At 39.6% G+C, this 21633-nt stretch overlaps 1 protein-coding gene across 1 annotated transcript; it reads right to left on the bottom strand.

Moving 5' to 3' along the window:
* Positions 1-3452: 3452 nt before the first annotated feature.
* On the bottom strand, positions 3453-21169 carry crip2 (cysteine-rich protein 2). Its single transcript, XM_056245576.1, has 8 exons — positions 21030-21169; positions 9591-9685; positions 6032-6089; positions 5105-5239; positions 4853-4921; positions 4635-4729; positions 4042-4099; positions 3453-3830 (listed from the first exon to the last, which is right to left on the bottom strand). The coding sequence occupies exons 1-8, from the start codon at positions 21070-21072 to the stop codon at positions 3763-3765; spliced, it is 621 nt and encodes a 206-aa protein (XP_056101551.1). The 5' UTR covers positions 21073-21169; the 3' UTR covers positions 3453-3762.
* Positions 21170-21633: the final 464 nt, after the last annotated feature.

The following is a 21633-nucleotide window of genomic DNA, read 5'->3' as shown; positions in this document are numbered from 1 at the left end:
TTAGGTGAAAACCATCTGGTGGATGAATCTATGGGCTTTTCACTGTATAGAAAAATCCCGTTTCAGAAATTAGACTAAGCAAACACTCATTCAGAGCATGATGAAAGATAATATTAAGAATAGAATCTTTGCACTTTTTTGTGAGTGTTTCCACCCATTTCTGCCCAGTGCCGCCCATGGGTCTGGCCTTTATTGCTGGGCAAAGTGCTGATGAACTAAGCCTGACAATAGCCAAACTGTTCCAAGTTGAGAAATGAAATGTGCAGCAGACATTATCCATCTGGTGGATGAATTTTATACTTTCCCCCCACAAAACTAGAAGAGGAAATTAAAAACATTCTTAAATGAAAATTAAGCAAATGTTTATTTAAAAATGTACACTGTATTTTTAAGTACAATCAATTTGGATGTTTAAGTCATTCAACTTAAATGACATTAAACTGACTTAAGAAAATGAGTTGAATCTTGTATTATTGCTTAACTTATTTTGATGACTTAAAGCAATGTAAAAACGTATGTTGTCATAACTTATTGGTCAATACAGTGTACATTCAAAAATATTCAAGTAAATTAAAAGCCTTTATTTTGCACCCAGAAATATTTACTACTGTACAATTTTGCCCCAAAGAAGTGAGTAGTCTTTCTTACAAATATGTTTAAATGATGCTCTATTTCTAACCAGACTGTGTTGCCAATGTGACTGTTTTTATTTATTTCCACTTCGCAGAGGCTGTTTTTTTTTTTTTTAGTTTGTTTCATGGAGTTGAGTGAGTTTAAAACGTTTGGGAATGGACCGGAAGTGTATCCTGGTAACCAAATTGCTCCCTTGTGTAGGGACGGAGCCACTGTCCAGTCAAGTTAAAGACAGAACTGCAGTATTAGGATCTTACCAAATTTGGAAGATGAAGAAAATGAATAGAAATGCTCAAAACAGCATTACAGCATAATCTGTTGAAAGGCTACAGTTTGCACAGTAAGAAGGAAGTTTCGACAGTTTAAAGGAATTTACTACAGTGTTTAGATTAGCACAGTGGTTGATACACCTCAGCCTGGGGTGATTTTTAGCAGCTTTACCAGTTCTCAGGGTGTAGGCAGAAACTGTAATGGCTGCTTTACTCCACTTACTGTATGCATTACAATGATGTCAGGGTTAAACTCCACAGCAACTGACTCTCAGTCAAATACCATGTGTGTACAATTATTACTCTTCCTGTGGTTATAAACAGTGGCCCCAAAAAGGTATCCGGACAATTATGCCACACTTCATAAAATGTATGAGTTTAATTGCATTAGATAACAACATTGGCAAACTGGCAGAATATCAAGTGGCATTTGCAAACAAATGATGTTAAACCCTTTCTCAGAACTAAATTCACTTTTCTGAGCCAAATGATCCTATTTTTAGTGGCTGCATTTCCCTAAAGTTCACACATCAGGTGACTTTGAACAAGATCCAATAACGTTTGAGAGAATTCCAGAACAACCATCGTTATTGTCTTTAATTCCTTTTTATCCATGTTTGTTGCTATCTGACATTTAAAAATAGATATTTCAAATGTCTTTATAGCAAAAATGATAACACACCTACAATATTTCAACTAGATGACAGCATTCAGTGACAGTTTTGATGGGTAAGTCAATGGTAGCTTTAAAATAGTACCGTTTATGGCATTGAATGATGAAGGTGCAGTAATCTGAAAACAAACATGCCACAGGCTCATTGAGAACATCAAAGAGTGCGAGTTTGACAGTCACAGCTCTAAACATGTTGAATGCGAATGGACAGTTATCACGGCATCATAAATCTTCAATTCTACAGCTTTGATTTGTTAGTAGAGGTTATCCACTCTTCTGTTTGCATTGGGATTGCACAGTCACACTGTTTTTGTCACAGAAAATGCTTTTTCCCCACTAAATTTCACTAATTTTGAAACTCTTTTGAAAGCAGAATTAAAAAAAATAATAATGAATGAAGCTCTATTCATAAAAGCTTTTTCAAAAAAGAAAAAAAAGAAAAGAAAAAAGGTTTCAAATATACCAGTCTCAAGCACAAATGCTCTACAGACTCACACAGTTCTACATTTTTCTTTGAAGCAAATGTATGCAACTATTAATAATAATAATAATAATCAATACATAGACAAAACTGAGCAGGTCTAATTTGACTGAATATAGCCTTAACTGGAGAAACTCAGATCACAAGAGTATTCCCAAAACCAACCCTTAATTGTAAAATGGAGGAAAATTGTTACAAAAATTATTTTTAGGACTAGAGCACAATTCACAATTCTCGTCCACTTAATGATATAATAAATACAATTATTCATGGAAAATAGTAACAATGGTAGTGCATTCAAGATCATCTACACCAATTTACCTTCACTCCCATATTGTTCGTGTCTTGTTATAACATGTCTCAATACAGCAGTCACATTCAGCTAGACTTAAATAAGAGATCCAAAACGAGGGAAAAGCATTATGTAAACTTTATTATGGGATTAAATACAGAAGCAGCAGGACTTGACTTGCAGACTCTGCATAAAGTTCTCAAAAGAAAATAGGCCTGATACAGCAAAAATCATAATAACAGTCATAGAGTACAAATGCACATTCAGTAAGAATGTAGTCGAACTTACTAGAAACTAAAGGGAAACATAATACTTCAGTTTCAACACTTTGAGAAACTGGGGTTCATCTTAATATTCAGATCACAAAAGATTTATCTTTTCCTTAATCCATTTCCATGCGTTATGTAACAGTACTAGATTGGCATCAGAAATATTAGCTGCAGCTACTTGGTCAACAAGCACCAATCACATGGACACCAACTGTCCCTGTGGACTTCCACCAGCTACCCCATAAATCAGAGGTGTCCAGGGCTGCTCCTGCAGAATTTAGCTCCATCCTGTCCCAACACACCAGCCTAAAGTTTCTAGTAATCTGGAAGACCTTGATTAGCCGGTTCAGGTGTATTTAATTAGAGCTGAAGCTAAACTCTGCAGGACGGTGGCCCTCCGGGAGCAGGATCTGTCCTCCTCTTAAAAATAGGAGCTTGGCAATTTTACTTTACTGTCGTGTACATCCTGAAGAACTTCTCCTACATTTTTTTTAAAACTCAGGAATGTTGCCATATAGCCAAAAAGTAAATCTGGGTTTGAGAATATTTTTTAGATTTATGATGATGTGCTCCTGAAAGCATCTGCACGAAGCCTCTAAGGAGAGATTCTGCTCTCTGTCAGCAGGATATTCAAACATATCTCCTCTGCATTAACAAAGCTCCCCAAGTGAACTTCTGTTGTTTTATCTGCTACTAGAACACACATTACACACACATCCTACTGTACATGCAGTATTGTGAAAGTGGGGTCTTGGTTTTGTCCTTTGTAGGGGAGCTATATGCAACATTGTAATAACTACACAAACAAAGATAGTGTATACAATTAAATAAATGATCTTAAAATTAATTGTAGGACAAGTCAGAAACGATCATGTTGACCAGTGTGTGTATATCACGAAGCTCAAATTTTCCTCTTGTTGTGGACAGTTGGAATTGGGGTAGAGGACTATCAAGTGGACCAATAAGAAGAGCCCAAGGGACTGTCAGTGGTGCAGTTGGAGCTGAAGGCATGGTTGTAGCATGTGGCGTCACTTTTCTGCAGAAAGATCCGTGATAAGGCCAGAAGTGGGGCAATATGTGAAAGTGCGTGAGGTACTGGTAGTGGCTGTTGTTATAGTGTAGTTGGGCTTCCCAAAGACTGAAAATCAAGGCTGAGCCTCAGTGTTGGGCTCCTTGTCGTAAATGTAGCTGCCAACCCCACCAGTGTTTACACCTAGAAATCCAAAAGAGTCAATCAGACTGGGTTGATAACCAATTTAACTAGGACATATACAGTTATCAAGTAATTAAGAAAGCAGAGGATAATAGAAGATCAAAAATTGCTTTATCTTTAATGCTAATAAAAAACGACACTATTTTGAAACCAGATTATTGTCCGAAAATTAAGCAATAGCTCCCCCTAGAGTTGAAAAGTCTCACGGTACCTTTTGGGCCGAAGAGGACAGCATAACACGGCTTATGGCAGTAGGGCTGACCATTGTGCTAGAACACATAAAAACACATTTTAGGACAGATTCATGCATTCAGTTGATAATTGTATAGGTATCATCACTAATAAACGAATACACTACGTTTTTTTCAATGCCTTTTCATTTCTTAAGACCTGCACATCAGCTAAAAAATTGATTGTGTGCATGCATATACAGTATGTAAAGCATTATTTCCTTATTTCAAAGTAATATTCGTTTTACACAATGTAATTATCACAGAAAGTCATACTGAGATTTCATTTTTATTACGACTAATTGTACATCCTTACTCCCGAAGAAAATTCTCAAAAACAACAAAAACAAACAAACTGGGAATTGTAACTTAAGATTTTAATACTTGTTAATGGCCTTTATTTCCAGCAAACTGATTTATTACCTAATGACCCACAGATGCCCTGTGGTTTATTCAGGATTTATAATGTAAAATTGATTCTCGATTAACCTCTTTTACATGGACAGAATTAATAAAAGGAACATGGCATCCATCTATGCACTTCTACTATAAGCAACCTTTATTTTCCTCTCACCTCTGCGTGGCTGCCAGCTGCCAGGGTCTTTCTACATCTTTCACAGCGCAGACACGGGCGATGCCAGTCCTTCCCCAGTGATGTCACCTTCTCAGCTGCCGTAAGTACGTACAAGAACATGTTATTCTGCTAGCTCCATTACATTTCCTGTTATGCATTCCCTATAATTAAAATCCAAGACACAGTATGAAATGTTATTAGGACAGAGAGAAACATACCAAAATAGACCTTCTTGTTGCATCTGGGACACAGGTTTGCTTCCCCAGAGAAGGTGGTGATGCTTCCAGCTGAAATGAAAGGTGCATTCACTCTATGATCCAAATAAACTGTAATTTGTCATACGTCATATTGCAAAACATTTAGAACGCAATTGTTTGTAGCTAAAGGGAGATATCCTCTATGTTGCTGCTTACACATTCAGTACAGATCAGAATAAGTCAGTTGCTGCTGATTTCTACTGTTGTTTGTACCTTTAGATGGCAGCTTTGAAGATGCTGGGACCCATTTCTCCTGAGGTTTGGGTGCGGAGTCCACGGTGGATCCGGGTGGGGAATTGTTGGCGGGATTTTCGTACACATATGATCCTGCACCTCCAATGTTCACACCTACATATTGAACAGGGTTTCATGAAAATATCCTACTATCATGCAAAATGTTCATTCGTTACAATTAGCTAATGCATTAGGTATTAACTAACAATCCTATGCTATGGGATTTTTCACATCATTCATGTACTATGTACATATATAATTAACAATGAACAATAGTATATAATCTAACATTAAGCTACATTAATAACATTGATACTTATTGTAAAGTGTTGCCAGTTGCCAGTCTTTCTCCAAACAAGAAGATTCCTAATGCCCAGCAGAGGGCACTCTTTATTTTCAGAATAACAATGTTTTATATGTAACCATTTATTCATTTTTTAGACTCTTTGCCATGGGCTATATGTACCAGAGAGCAAAAATCTAAGTCAAATCAATCATTTCACAACCTAATACACTGTATATAAATGGGCAGAGATCAGAACAGTTAGTTCCATGTTAATAGACCTTATTCAGAGCAGCGCCATTACAGATATGAAAGCAAGGCTGTGCGGGATAGCGCTGTAAAAAGCTGTAAAGCTCCTATAGATCACTTATAATTTTCCACAGCTCATGTTGTCGGGAGTTTCTGTTCCATTAAAGTTTCTTGGAAAGATATTTTTGCAGTGTTTCATCAGCATAACAATTTAAAAACACATTAAATACCAGTACAACCCAATGAAGAGATGTATGTCTATCCCTTACAGCCTCGCTTTCATTCCTGTTAAAAAATGGCAAAGATGGCGCTGCTGTCAATAAGGTCTAAGGTCTACATGACTTCGACTTGAAATGCTAATTGTGTTATCTCACCTTTTGGACCAAAGAGGGCAGCATAGCATGGCTTGTGGCAGTATGGTTTCCCATCATGCTGTGAGGATGTAAAACAGAATAAAAACCAGTCAATGCAAGCTTATATTCCATCAATCAAGACTCTACAAGTGAATGAGTGCGCGTTTGCTGGCTTAAGTTTCCGATTTAACCCGCTGCTTGTACACTATCCTACAATAAATGTCACAGACGGTGCTTATCTTGGTGTCCTCTCCCTGATAACACTCAGAGCAGTTACTAGTCTACGTTGCTGTTCTATGTGTCTTTGCGTGCTTTGAGTGTGTCTCTGTGTGTGTGTATATGGAAGGTTGTGGACAGAACATTCTTCAGTGGTAGTTGCTCCCAGACCCCTTTGGTGAGGGCCATGGCGGGAAAGGGTTGCCATGGGAACCGTCAGACGGCAACTGTGTGACTGTTTCAGCTGCGCAGGTCAGGATAAAGGAACGGAAAGGGCAGAGAACAGTGGCCATATGCCAGTACAGAAGTATGCAAGGGGGGGAAAAATGCGTAATGAGCCCCACATTCCAACAAAGAGTAGCAGACACCTTCCCGCCTCAATTCCCATGATGGAAAACTTGATGATGTTGTAACATATCAATACTTCTAAAAAAGGCAACAAACTAAAAAAAGCTACACAGGAGTACTACAGAGGTGGTTCTGGTGTAGATCAATCAGGACCCTGAAGTAGTAGCCCAACCAGACCACTAGCAGGGAATTTTAGGACTTCACCAACACTCCTAAGTTTAGCATAAAGTCTGGTCAACTTTACAGCTTATTCTAGCAAAGATCCTATAGGATCTTATATTCAAGGAAATATACTTGCTGTTTCTAAAAGATTATATGCCATCAACCTCATAAACATCAAATCCAGTGACTAGTTCTTCTGTGAAACCGCTAACTATAGCACATCTTGACCATTTGGATTCCTGGCAGATTGAAAAAGAACCAAGTTTAGACCCTAAAGATGCTGTTACACAGCGTTTTTATCACTGGAGGTCACCAAGTCTCTGAATTACTAGTTAGTTTGCCAGCAGGCATTCTAACTCTGACTGCAGTATCCAATGGCAGATCATGTGAGCTTCACTATCTGCACTCCCATTAGTAAATCACCACATCGAGTCACTCTGCATTGGCAAATGGTGGTCAACGGTCTAAAAGGTTATTATTGCTTCAGCTCACCCACTTTTACCCTGTTTACACCTGGTGTTAAGAGGCGTTTTGGTCGATGGTATCACAAGTGGACGACGCTAAATACAGGTGTAAACGGGGTCTAAAACGTTTTGAGCTTGTCCACTTTTCGACCACTTCGAAAAGTAGTCGAAAACGCATTTGTCCGGACTGCTTTCGTGGTGTAAACGCTCATGTGGGCGAATGTGTTCGAACAGCCACAAAAGAGCCCCTAATAATAATAATAATAATAATAATAATAATTCATTACATTTATATAGCGCTTTTCTAGGCACTCAAAGCGCTTCACATAGAAGGGGGGAGCTCCTCAACCACCACCAATGTGCAGCATCCACTTGGATGATGCGACGGCAGCCATATTGCGCCAGAACGCCCACCGCACACCAGCTTACTGGTGGAGAGGAGACAGAGTGATGAAGCTAATTAGTGTATATGAGGATGATTAGGAGGCCATGATGGACAGAGGCCACTGGGCAAATTTGGCCAGGATGCCGGGGTTACACCCCTACTCTTTCGAAAGACATCCTGGGATTTTTAATGACCACAGAGAGTCAGGGCCTCGGTTTAACGTCTCATCCGAAGGACGGTGCTCTTTGACAGTACAGTGTCCCCGTCACTATACTGGGGCGTTAGGACCCACACAGACCACAGGGAGAGCGCCCCCTGCTGGCCTCACTAACACCTCTTCCAGCAGCAACCTGGTTTTCTCAGAAGGTCTCCCATCCAGGTACTAACCAGGCTCAGCCCCGCTTAGCTTCAGTGGGCAACCAGTCTTGGGCTACAGGGTGATATGGCTGCTGGTGAGCCCCTACTCTCCTCCTACCAAACTAATGCGTAAACATTATGGGAAGCGTGCTAGCCAGACAGGATTTAAACTTTGTCGGCTGAAGACCCAAGTTTGGTTTGAAGACGAAAAACGTACCAATAACAACGTTCTTTCACCATTTCTGATTTCGAACTCGCACTCACAGAGTTCGCAGTGATCTTGCGGCTTTCAGAGCAGAAACTAAAGCTGCTGCTCTCCGTATATATTTTTCCATTGTCTCCGTGCTCGTTCATGTGTAAATTGCTTGAGCTTATTTTGTCCATTAGATCGATAGATCTGAAAAAACAAAAAACGATACATTTACCTGCTCATAGACTCTCCCTTTAAAGAAATCAAGACAGAAGTGGTTGAAACTGGACAAAAGAGACGGATTAAAACACGAGGTGTAAACGGGAATGTGTCTGCCTCGTCTACTTGTGTTGTGATCCGATCGATCAAAACACATCTTAATTCTAGGTGTAAACAGGGCCTCTGTTGCACACCCCTTGACTCCTGTAAATTGCAAAATCAAGATCAGATCTTGCTGTTTTGAGAATATTTTTGTGTGCGATATGCATTAGACGGACAGTGAATAGTCTGTGGGTGTGATGTCTAAGTCAGATACAACACTTAGTCCACCAGCTCCCATTACAGTTCTCACTGGTCATATAGAGGAGCTCACCAGCCCACACTTTTCCCAGAACCAAGAATCCCATCCACCCCTATTCCCATAAATCATCTCGCTTTACCCTGCTTAAATCCATTGAGGGCACTAAGGGGTGATCATCTTAACCACAATCAATGGTCTTGTGATTTACCCATCTTCACAAACCCAACTTCATTCCTGTACCATGTAACAACCAACAGAAATCTCAACATAGCAACCTGACCTACATCCAGATTTAGGTTGATGTGAGCTGTGATGTTAATATGCTTACACAGAGATTACAGAGAGAATTCCTTCTATTTGTGACTCTTCCTGAAGTAAATGCAACACTTCTGTTTCCTACTCTTATCCTTGTGGAATACAGACTCAAGGCAACATGATGACGACAATTCCTCTGGCTCTAAAACATCACAGCCCTGTCCTTTGCCCTCTGCTGCCATTCTGATCTAGACACAGTCATCACAGTGTGATGTAACAGGATGCTGGAAGGTCGCGGAGAATTTAATTTGGCTCACAGTCATGCACACAGGAACACTCAGGACGTACAAAGCTGGCCAGCAAGTTTTCAACAAATCACTGAAAACGAGCATCATCACGAGACACGATTACAACATGCTTATTGTAGCATGGAGTAGGCTTTGTGACAGTTTGGTTTGCCTTTGTATTTTCATGATTGTATCATATTTACTACCTCTTAAAGCGTTTATGTCATGCTAGCACCCGACACACATAATGCCACGTGATAGGCCTCAGTCCTGGTGCTGGACTCTTCAAATTGAGCACCGATCCTCTGATGGAAACGTGCAGTGCCATAAAGTCAATACTCAGCTGCTGGAGTTTGAGTTTCCCCAACTAGTGTGAAATCTAGTAGTGAGTCTTACCTCAGCATGGCCACCCGCTGTCAGGGTCTTACTGCAGCGCTCGCACTTCAGGCAGAACTTGTGCCAGTCCTTCCCCAATGACGACACCTTCTCAGCTGGGAGATGAAAAAGAGAGAAAGATTGATCTTTACACTTTTTGATAAGAAAATGTGAGTTTGCACATGAAAAACTTGTCCAATTCTAGGGTTGGTCAGTGGTTGCCAAATCAGTGTAATTATTAGAGAATTGCTGGGTGGTTACTAGGGTATTGGGGCATTGCTAAGGGATTTTTCACCTCAGAATTTGAGGTTTAATTCATGTACATAACACTAATGGTTAATACTCAGCGTTAGGTGCTTGTTCAAAATCCTAACTCGGAGTTGTAATAACAGTGATGCTTGTATTAGAATTTCAAATGAGACACATAATTTGGGTTAAATTCTCAATACCGGCAGGAAATAACTGAGGTGCCCTTGAGCAAGGCACCTAACCCCCAATCGCCCCCCGTGCACCACAGCAAAAATGGCTGCCCACTGCTCCGGGTGTGTGTGTCCACGGTTTGCTGTGTGTGTGTGTGTTCACTACTCACTACTCTTAATGTGTGTGCACTAACTTGGATGGGTTAAATACAGGCAAATTCCATGAATGCCACTTTCACTTTTTTTTTGTAATAATAGACTATGGCTACATCTGAATGCATTCTTCCCTACTATATAGTAGATGAAATACTACTACTGGCGAGATTCTGAGGTGCGCATCCAATGGACAATTCACTATCCCATGAGGCCACAAGAGAGGATTTGTGAATGGAAGTGAAGTGAGGCAACTCACAGGTAGGCCACATGACAATGACACTACGAATGTTCGGGTTACAGTCATAGATCTCACTTTTTTAAATGGTTTTAAGACTCATTTAAAAAGTATCTACTCAGGGAGTATGCAACTTTGAAAGCAGTATATGCATCATATTGTGAATTTGTGATAATATTGTGTTGCTGCTGATAGTGAACCTGCCCGTAACCACACCCTAGAATCTCTTATCATCTAAACCGTAGTGTAGAAGGATTTTGAAGCTACTTTTATGCTGTAAGTTTCCCTTCCACTCAAATATTAATGGCTGCAGCTCCTAGCTATGAATGTGCCATGGAAACTTCCTGTCTGAGAATCCAAAATCCTAAAAGTATGTACCAAAGTATGTTGTGCATTTCCTCAGAAGGTTAAAACAAAGAGCCTCTCCCTGTCGTGAAGGCAAAAGTGAGCGAGAGTCTCCACACAAGATTATTAATAGTGGATTTGTATAGTTTTCAGAGCCAGGCTAGCTTTATATTTTGAGGACGTTTGCTGGTCTGTGCATTTTCATTTTGACAATCAATTTGAGATCATATTCCATAAAAACAATGAAAAGTACTGGCCTCATGATGAGGGGTCCGGGTCACAGCGTTTTATTTCTAAGCAGAAATGTGTTGACGTGCAACACAAGGAAATGCAGTGGCAGGGGGCTATTACAGCCGGACAGCTAAGTGACGACATTTAGTGCAGAGACCCACTTCTCCATTTCCCCTCCTGTCCCGTTTCTTCAGGAGGGTCCCGGGAGACTTCCCCAGACCTAATATTACTCTTTCCATTTATATACCTCGCTCTCAAGACAATGCATAACACTGGCCTGCTGGGACAACTCTCTCACTCTGGAGGAAACACCTTCGCTTATCAAAAAGGGGCACAATCGGCTGGAGAGAACGGTTCATTTCCTCCTGTTTTCCTCTCCTTCCTTGCTTTCCCGCCTGGAAAAGCATTGTTTTCGTTCAGTCAGTTTTACAGCCCTCTTAGTCCGTCTCTTGGGGGGGTCTAGGTCAGTACAGCAGAGATCAGTTTCACCATCAGAAGAGGAGATTTTTTTACAGCTAAAGTAAAGCAAAAACTCCTACTTCAACTATACCCAACTATATCCACACATGGAGGCAGAGGAACAATTTGAAATGTGTGGGCATGGATCTTTAAAAAGTATGACAATCTCCAGGACATGTAGATGTTCGCTAACAGTATACTGCTGCAAAGGTATTTCAAACTTCTTTTTACCCCTAGAGGCCCAGATATACCACGGCGAAGTTCTTTTTCATTCTCTGTTAAGGGGTAAATCGAAGCTCAAAATACATGACCAGCGATATACTGTTATCGATCATCTCATGCCGCCCACACAGCTGAAAGCGGCCGTTAGATGAATATGTAAATATGTGCTGCGTGCTTTCCTCTCGGTAACAAAATAAACACAACAAAATTGAGAAAACAGCAAGTTTTTTTTAAAAAGCCTAAGAAAAGCATCTGATCATTGCAATGTGGATATGTTTGCACGAGCTCTGCAATTCAGCACTCTAGTAAAGTCATGTCACGTTTACATTGCACTTTATACAGTAATTGCTTAAAATCAAGCAGCTTTACCATATTAAACATGAAAAACAGTGTCAGTGTCTCGTTTCATCAGAAGTACAACTTCATTTTCTACTATAAACCTGCTCCACTAGTCTGTTCATGTTTTCACTCACGGACGTTTGATCGCAATGGACTTGGGAAGAGAAATGAAGCGGAAAAGATTTCCATGTGAAAGAAGGTGGAGCCTCAGAACCACACTTACCCATTACGTAATCGCCACGGACCAATGGTAGAACAAATGTGTTTACCAGCCGAAGCAAACTTTTCCGGAAGGTTCCCTTTGGCAAGATGTTTTGAACTCCCAAAACGAACTCCAAACAAAGTTCGTTTTGGCTTGATTTTGTTCAAAACGATGTCACAGCAGTTCGTTCTTCGATTTCGCTCGAAGTATATTGGGGCCTTAAGCGAAGAACTTCACCGTGAGACGTGAGTATATCAATGCCTTTACTGTCCCAAGTCAAATTAGGCCACCCTCAAGTTCTGGTCTCTATAAATTGCGGGTCCCTGCTCGAGTCTGCAGGATTTTTTAACATTTTATTTAACATCTGATAAACATGTAGTGGTAGCACAACTCTCCTTACACGGAAACATGATTTAAGGAAGCATTGATGTCCGGTGCACATTGATATATCTAACTAACATAATGGTTTCATGCAGAAATATAACATGTACAAAACTATTTATTTTTTATAATAGTTATGTACTAAAAATGTAATCCTATAAATGAATTCTAAGCTCACATTGGAGACATAGAGGCCCAGACAGCATAAATCACCGGTTTACAGCAGAAGGCTAATCCAAGATAAGTGTGATTTCACAGTCAATGGCCCAACTGGATATAAAGAGAGAGAGAACGTCTCCACAGGGAAGAAGCCAAAGCCAGTGAGTACTATACAACGAGAAGTGTGTTTACGTGGTGGTTGACGAAGTGCAGATGAACAGAGCTGCCATTAAAAGGGCTTCTGTTGTTGTTCAAGTGTGAGGTTGCTGGGAAGCCGTTTCAATTATTGGTGTCGTTTTGCGTGGGCGGAGGGAATCGCTAATCGCACATCAAGCTGAATAGACCCCTGGACGACCTCCAGTCACAGTCTAACACACATCCTTTTACTACGGCCAAAGGAAATCAGTGTCTTGGGTGGTATATTTACAAGCAGCTTTGTCCACAGAAAAAAAAATTGCATGCCTGGTTTCTGCTTTCCGATAGACACGGCTATAGCGATATCCTAACAGCACTGTCATCTCGTACGTCCCTGAGGGGATCCATTCGACTGGAGAGACACGGGAGACCAGAGAGTGTTTCATTAGAGAGTCAGGTTACCTTGGATGCGAGGCGTAGATGCATGAGAGCCGTAATGGACGGTTGTGTAAGATTATACGAGAGGCTGCGATACCTCCCAATGACCAGCTCTAATGAGCACAAGCAGAGGTTAAGAGTGCAATATGTACACCTGATCGCAGATAAGCAGCGTAGTGCTTTGTTTTGAATTGCAGAGGTAATCTATTTAGTCCTGCCGGTACTGTCTGTAGAGGTAACATCTCCTGTCAGCCATGGGTTGTGTGTTTTCCCTAAGTTTGCTCCCACAATTAAATCAGATGAGAACACTTCTAACACCACGGATCGGGTCAACTGATCCGTGAGCAACACAGGGGTTCGTTTAATGTGTTCTGGCTGGGGCGCGAAGGGAGGGTAAACGAAACCCTTAGCGACTTCACATGAATGAGCTTGTGCCATCTCAGCAGGTTCGGATGTGGGCTAATGGAACTACACTATGCAGTCAGCAATCATTTCAAAAGCAAATCAGTCACAACACACAACTCTCTCTAACCAACGAGTCATATGAGATTTAATGAAGTCAACAATACAGAGCAAGATTTATGAACCTAATGTCGCATAAATAAGTTTCTCTGTAAACATGTCATGCCCAATATCCTGGGGTTGTTCCAGAATAGAAGAGGCTCTCAAAAAGTCCTACACTGCCAGAAAACTCAAGCCATGAGAGAGATGCATCAACATCAGTCTCCATTTAATCACTCTTATTAAGTTTGTCTAGGCACAACATATGCCTCTATCACTCTAGTCTAGAACATAGGGACACCGTGTTCATAGTCATTAGTGTTTCTCTTTAGCCAGCATGGCTGATCATTTTTGAAACTGATGTGATTGACCCTTCTCTCCACCTCCTTGCTAATTCAGACAAGCTTTACAGAACATCCCTTTTGTAAGAGAGCTGTAAGATGAACTGAAGAAAGACCACTTTTATCCTCTCTGTGTCTCTATTATAAGCTGGCTACAATGTTTTAACACATTTTTTGGATAATTTCCATAAAAACTATCCAAAGGTTCAAACAATCCATAGACTTACATTTGAAATTAAAAGCTTTTCTATGAAAATGAAGGACAACAAAAGTTGTTAAGGTAGAATTAGGCTAGTCAATAAAACTTAGGCCTTTATTATTGATAAGGCAGTTGCAGCAAAGACAGGATGTAATAGGAGAGCAGAAGGGAACGGACCACATGCCAGGACTTGAACTCGGATGCCCAAACGCTATATGTCAGAGCGCTACCCACAAGGCTATGGCTTCAGTAAGTAGTTTTAAGGAGGGATTTACTGTAGCGAAGGGTCAGTTAGGTGGGTTTAAGCTATAGTTCAGTACAAGGTTGTGGTCAAAAACAGAAGGTTTGAGTGGGCATGGACCTTTTTAACTTACAAGGCTACATGTTTCAGCCGCTATCAGTTATTTTAGCTGTACAAAAACAGTTTGTTGTTATGTTTCTTGATATTGAAAACTTATATTATTTGAATTTATTATTGAAAAAAAAACACACACTGATTTATAGAGCTAATACTTTACTCCAATTTGTTATTCTTTTAGGATGAAAGATTATGAAGACAAACATTTTCTTTAGAATATGGTGCATAATATGCAAGGAGAGAATGATAAGGAAGGTCTGTTATATGCTGACACTGCCTGAGATGTAATCACAAATAAACAGCACTAGGCCTCAACAACATTTACACAGCTGAACACCCTACGGGCTCCGCAGCAGGAATGCAATCTAAAACCTACTCCATTATCCTCAGCAGACACTTTCTGTATGTTAAAAATAGATTTTTATAGAACTGAAAAATATATAAAAAAAGATTATGAACATACAAGTTAATGGGTGGCACTGGCTTGACATTAATTGTACTTGGTTTGAAGAACCAGCCATGCAAGTCCCTAACCGATTAGGACTCAAACGATTGGCAAAATGACATGCGTTATATATCTTTCTACTCACTGTGGTCGTACACATGGAAATCAATTTGAAAGGCAAGGACAGATTTGCTTCCACTTCAGCAGCCAATAATGTGGACCCATCTGTTCAGAGAGAGCACTACAATGAACCCGTTCTCTCCCTGACTGTATCCTCTCATACTGCAAAATCAACATGATGCGCGCCATCTGGGTCCAACATGGGGCTTTGCTTCGAGTCACTGATTACAGCCTGACCCGCTAGCCTTGCACCTGAGGGCCTGCAGGCCATAGGCAAACCAAGATGAAACTGGGTAAAATCATGCTCAAATGTACACTAAATCATTACATGCACTTCCTGGCTCCATTAACCAGGGAGATGATTGCTGTGGTTAGTTCCCATGATCCTCAGCTTTTTCAGACTATAAATAGCACACGTGCTCTGTGCTTAAATCATGTTTTGTAGCTCTGTTAATGACCCTACTCTTCTGGTATGGTGGCAAACAGTGCCTTTCTGTGAGACCCTGCCCGTAACCATCAACTCGTGAATGGCAGTTCCTTCTCCAAAACAAATCTCAATAGGCGTCTGATTGCGAGCTTGGTTTTCCAATTTACAGTGGCTTGTGAATTTCCTAACAGGAGTGCGGAAAGGCTGGATGTGGTTTGGGCCCATGCTGCACAGATGTGGCCCTGCTGACGCAAGGCACGGCAAGATGTCGGTCTCTTCAGTCTAGCGCAGTTTCCTCTTGATATAAATTAAGCAACCTCGTGATTTTCAGTTGTCTGGCCTGAATGAGAGCTGCATGTACTGTATGCTCTGAGCTGCTACTGTGGTGCCCACGGCTGTCAGAACAAATCAATGTTGCCTCGTGGAGCTCGGCCTCACACAGTTTCCCTATAGCCAATATAAAAACACTACTGATCCACACATTTCAATGGTTGTGTGGATATCATGAAACCTATTATTAACATGCCAGGATCAGGTTGTATTCCAAAATCATAAGTAAGAAATTGTTGCTTAAACTAGTCCCCTTGTGGTGTAAATCAAGCTTTTAATTTTGTTTATATGTCTAGTCTATGTGTTTTTATATATATATATGCTTTGAGACAAACCATGTGTAAATTCATAAGTCGACACCATTGCTGAGAATTTTCTCCTTAAAACTGCAATGAACCAAAGACAATCTCAAAAACGTGGTTTGAAATCGCTGGTGTTTCTGATGTCACAAACTACCCTGTAACAAATAACGTTAAAGTGTGATCGTCAACGAGTGGATCTCTGAGCTGGTGTGAGTGAGTGGAGGCGGGGCTAATTTGCATATTCATAGAACTGCATTTACTGTGAGGCAAGGGTAGAGTTACATTCAAGCTATTTTAAGGCATGAAGAAATTTTTTCAAGGAAAAAACGTATATCTCATTTTGGCGATCAAAGATGAGTTTTAAGGGATACAATTATTGACTACAGGGGGATCTTTTGCATTGTAATTTTTTCATGACAATTAAGCCCATTTCTCAGTTCAGTTCTCATTAATGCAACAATTAATGAACATTAATCATTACCATAAATGTATAATACTTAAATATTTAAATTTAATTTACTATGGCTGCCTTTTCTGTGCTGACTTGTAATTCATACTGATTTAAATATAGTAAAAAACACTGTAAATACAGTAATTTAACTGTAATACTGTAAATAACTAAAACCTAAATCGGCATTGGAAAATAATAGGAAATGCTGAAAAACAACAACATTTGGATGTCTTACTTTAATAAGAATTTGGGGGTAATGTTAATTGTCATAAAATTGGAGCCAAGAAACTAAATCACAATACAAAAAACAATGGTCCTTAAAAAAGCATAATTTTAATTATGCTACAAATAATTTAGTTTTTTGCCTTTTGATTTTGGAAATCTGACCCAGACATTTATTTTTGTGAGATTCGCCCAGTTATAATTACGATTTTTTTTAATTTAAATAAATTCTGATAATACATGCATGGGTTGATTTATGAACAATCTAGAGGGGAAAAAACCCAAGCAGCAGCATTAAATTTCCCTTGATGTGTCTCCAGGTACAGCAAATTTATGGAGACAAATTATGGGCCTTCGGGTAGGTCGAATCCGAATAATGTGAGTTTAAAGACTAGTCCTATAAAACACAAGTATAATTACATGATGGCTTAGGTCTTTCTTCTTGCTAACCTTGCAACAACAGCAAAAAAAACCATCTTGTAACTATGGTCGAGGTTCATGCCTGCCAGGAATCCTGACAGACAAGGAGAACGGCCCCCAATTCTGTCTCCCAAGATTACGCAATGCCCCTAAACAGTAGGCAAAAAGTGGCATTATGTAACAGATTCTGCACATTCAAACAGCTAGTGGGGTAGCCATCTGGAAGACACAGGGTTTTATAATGGACACAGCCAGTAAAAGTGCATGACAGACTGTAAGAGTTGGGGACAGTGAAAGAAAAAATAGATAAAAAAGGAATAATGAGGGTACTTTCCATTAAACCAACAGGAGGACAATGAGTTCTGTCTGTATGACATGATGGAGATGCCCTCTCACATTTTGATGCCACTGGCATCTAAGAAAGAAAGCATTCTTAACTTCTATTCAAGAATGAGTGCAGGCTTTCAAAGGAGAAAAGAGAAAAAGATGAAAGATGTTGCAGGAATTACCTACAAAGCTGAATTTGTTTTTATTATAGGCATAATTGCTTCTAAAGGTGTGTTGTGTAATATGTGTGTACAGATCTGGAAAGGAAATGCATTGGATATAATGCAGATAATAATTGTTTTGCAGAATATACAGATTCAAACAGACTTAAATTCAAATGTTCCACCCATTTTGATTGAAGCAAAGTATGAAAAATGGGAAAGCACTGATTCCATGCGCCACATTTGCATGCGAAAAACAAAGCTTTTACGCTTGCTCTTGTGCAAGAAAACCCACAGCATCTGCTAACAGCTGTCCAATAAATGAATAAAAGGTTCAACTGAAAAGTTTCCACTCAATACAGTGGCTTACCATTTAGGTTTGAAACAGGATATAGTCAGGAAGGAATTTACAGGAACACATGCACTGACTCCCACAAACTCAATTTGGAAATACCATCTGGAGCAGCTGCGTTTGCAAAAAAACAGCATTTGGTAATACTGATCTTTTTAAAATATTTATTAATTATTACTCTCACATTTTATATTGAATATAAACTATGATAAATTGATAAAACAATTGATTATTATTAAATAATAATAAATATTTGTATTTCGTAAACTGTTTTCCGCTCGTTCTATGTCTAGACTGTGGATTTGGATGCAACCTTCACCTTCACCCTCAAATATTCCACTCGGTGACATTTTCATATTCAGAGGAAAGGACTGACTCGGAGGACCAGAAGTGGAGAACCGCACCCTTGCTCTTCCACAGCTGTATGGAATGTGTCTTGGCTTCAACGTGAGTCTAATAAAAGCACAGTCACCCGCATCTCAAACAGCTCCCTCGTGACGTAAACCGAGGTCTTGGGTGAAACCCTGCTTTGTCCTTTCTTCTGCACTATGGCATCATGAACCACTAGCACTGTCTGTGACGTCAGCAACGTGTGCAACTCAGCTCCAATTCCTCCCTTATGGTAAAAAAAAAAAAAAATTAAAAGCATTGGGGTATTGCATCAAACCCAGCCATAATGACTTAAGAACCTGTGTCTCAAAGGGTTCACCCAAAAATGAAAATTCTGCCATCATTTCCTCGCCCTCATGTCGTTCCAAACCCGTAAGACTTTCGTTCATCTTCAGAACACAAATGAAGATCTTTTTGATGAAATCTGAGAGCTTTCTGTCCCTCCATTGACAACTGCGCAACTACCACTTTTGACGCTTCAAAAAGTTCATGAAGAGATCGTAAAACTAATCCATTTCATCAAAAAGATCTTTATTTGTGTTCCGAAGATAAACGAAAGTCTTACGGGTTTGGAACGACATTTTTGGGTGAACTGACCCTTTGAACAAAATAGTTCATTTTTGTATTTGACGGTGACCTATGTCATGTTTATCATTTTGCATATTGCTGGGTATATATAGGTTGATGGGAATATCAATGCATTTTGTATCCTAAAGCTAAAACCAGCTTTTAACAAAAAAAGATATCTCTGCCCACCCACTAAACACACAGCCATGGAAAGAGCTGCACATACTTTTATATAACAGCACCTCGCTCACACCATCGATTCAAAACAACACGACAGCTTTATTGGTCGTGTGTTATGGCTTTTCGGTTGACACACAGATTAATATAACATAAATAAGCGCTGAATAATCATCTCAGTTTCCAGCACACAGGCTATGATGCACTGATGAATAACCTTATAAATATGAGAGCAGGGATGATAAGGTCAAGTGGGAGAGAGGCTATTCAAGCGTTTAATGGATTGAGATGTATGCAGACATCAATGCTGACTAGAAAATGGGTATAAATGAAGAGAAGAGGCAAGTCATTCACACATCTTTCAGCTCCCCAAACTTCCACACCAAGAGTCACATGCTGTATTATTAAAGAAAACTTATAAGTCTAAGCAATGTACAGCAACTTTCAAGCTTTCATTAGTGTTTATAAAAATAGCCCATCATCTGGTCAAGAGAGTGTAACATAAAGTTTATGTCAAAAAAAGAGAGAGAAAAAGATCATTGTAACAACTGCAGACAGGACTTAGACACAACTGTTTATTATTAGTGTTACAGAAGTGGGCAATAAATTGTATGAATATAAACTGGCTGCTATTGCACTCAGCAGTCTGAAAGTAAAAAGCTGACATTCAAAGTTTACTTTTACATATTTAATTTTACGTATGGTACTTTCCACAAATACAGTACAAAATGGGGCCAGAAAAGCTTAGAAATTATGCGTTCATTTCTCAACAAATGGTCCGGGTAAGGATGAGAATAGCCTTCAGAGAATTATGATCGTCAACCACAAAAAAACTAATTTGAATATGCAACATTGCATGTCTAAATACGGTTTAAATCCATGATTGGTGAGATTTTGCAATTTTCTACATTAAATAAAACATTAAATAAATATAAAAATTCAATGTATAAAACTAATTCATGAATAAATATAATGTAAAAAATAAATACAGACATTTTAAATTCTTAAAAATATAAAATAACATAAAACTTCTCCTTACAATATGTTAAATGATTGGACACATTTGATCAGTAAAATTAGTTAAAAAGTTTTATAACAATTAACTGAATTTCAGTTTAATAAATGACATGATTTTAAGTGTTAGATCAAGACGTCTGAAGTGGAACAGGCCAAGTGTCAGTGGGGAGGATACAGACATTTGATTTGTTTACAAGTTACTTTTCATACAAAGTTAATTTTGTGTGACACAGTTATTAATAAAATAATGTTTCATTGTTTTCCTCACATCTTAAAAGGATAGAATTTGTCCCTGTAATGCTTTGCAAAAGTCATGGGAAACCAAAGTGTGCCGTATTAATGGAAGGTGCCGCATCTCCTCGTCAGCAAGTTCAAGATTGTGTTAATTTGTGTGAAAGCGGTTAGTAAGCCACTAGAAAGTATAACTAGATTCCTAATTGTGAGTGATTTATGCGATCTATCACAAACCCTCAGCAGTTTAAATCGGTTTTATCAACACCTGTGTAAACAAATAATCGCTTTCCTTGATTATTTAGCGTGGATGTCATTCATCATACCAAAACATAACGGTGAATGAGTTTTAAAAAGAGGTACAGAATAAACCAGAAACGTAAACATAAACTCAAACTTACCAAAATACACAGTCTTTTCGCATTTAGGGCACTTTGAAGCCATGGTGAATTCAAACAGGATTCTCTCACAAGGTTTGTCTTGCACGCGCTCAATCCGACCAATGGCTGAGAGCTGGAGCGCATCTCTTATTATCCTACTGAAAGCACCGCGCTGTATTTGCATAGCCCCGCCCTCTCTCGCAGGTCTGACATTCTGACAGCTTCTCTCATTGGTCAGGAAACCTGTCAGTCACCGTGTTGGCGGGGCCGTCTGGCTCAGCAGCGCTGCTGGCAGGGGCTTCAGTCTGCTTACTTACTGCCACTGGCTCTTCCTTTTTACATCCTTCAACGGGAATGTGAAAGGCATCCAACAATAGCTCCTTTCACTTCTCATGAATAGGGATTCTTCAGCACTTGCCAGACCGTTACTAGTGGAAATCAGTGGGAGAATGATATTGGCAGGACCTAGTCGTGCTTACAACACTTCTCTTTTTGTTTGGGTTGAGGTCACTATATGGCGGTATTACATTTTTGACTAGTTTACATCACTGTTCCACACACCCAAAAATGTGTGTCACCACGTCTTTTTTTAGACTCAGATCTTTGCCAGCTCTTACAGGCTTTT

The sequence above is a fragment of the Rhinichthys klamathensis genome, unplaced genomic scaffold (assembly GCF_029890125.1).
Source record: "Rhinichthys klamathensis goyatoka isolate OS25496 unplaced genomic scaffold, OSU_Roscu_1.1 h1tg000032l_1, whole genome shotgun sequence".
In the NCBI taxonomy this organism is placed as follows: Eukaryota; Metazoa; Chordata; class Actinopteri; order Cypriniformes; family Leuciscidae; genus Rhinichthys; species Rhinichthys klamathensis.
Note: the sequence above shows the minus strand (reverse complement) of the source record. Positions and strands in the feature narration are given on the sequence as shown.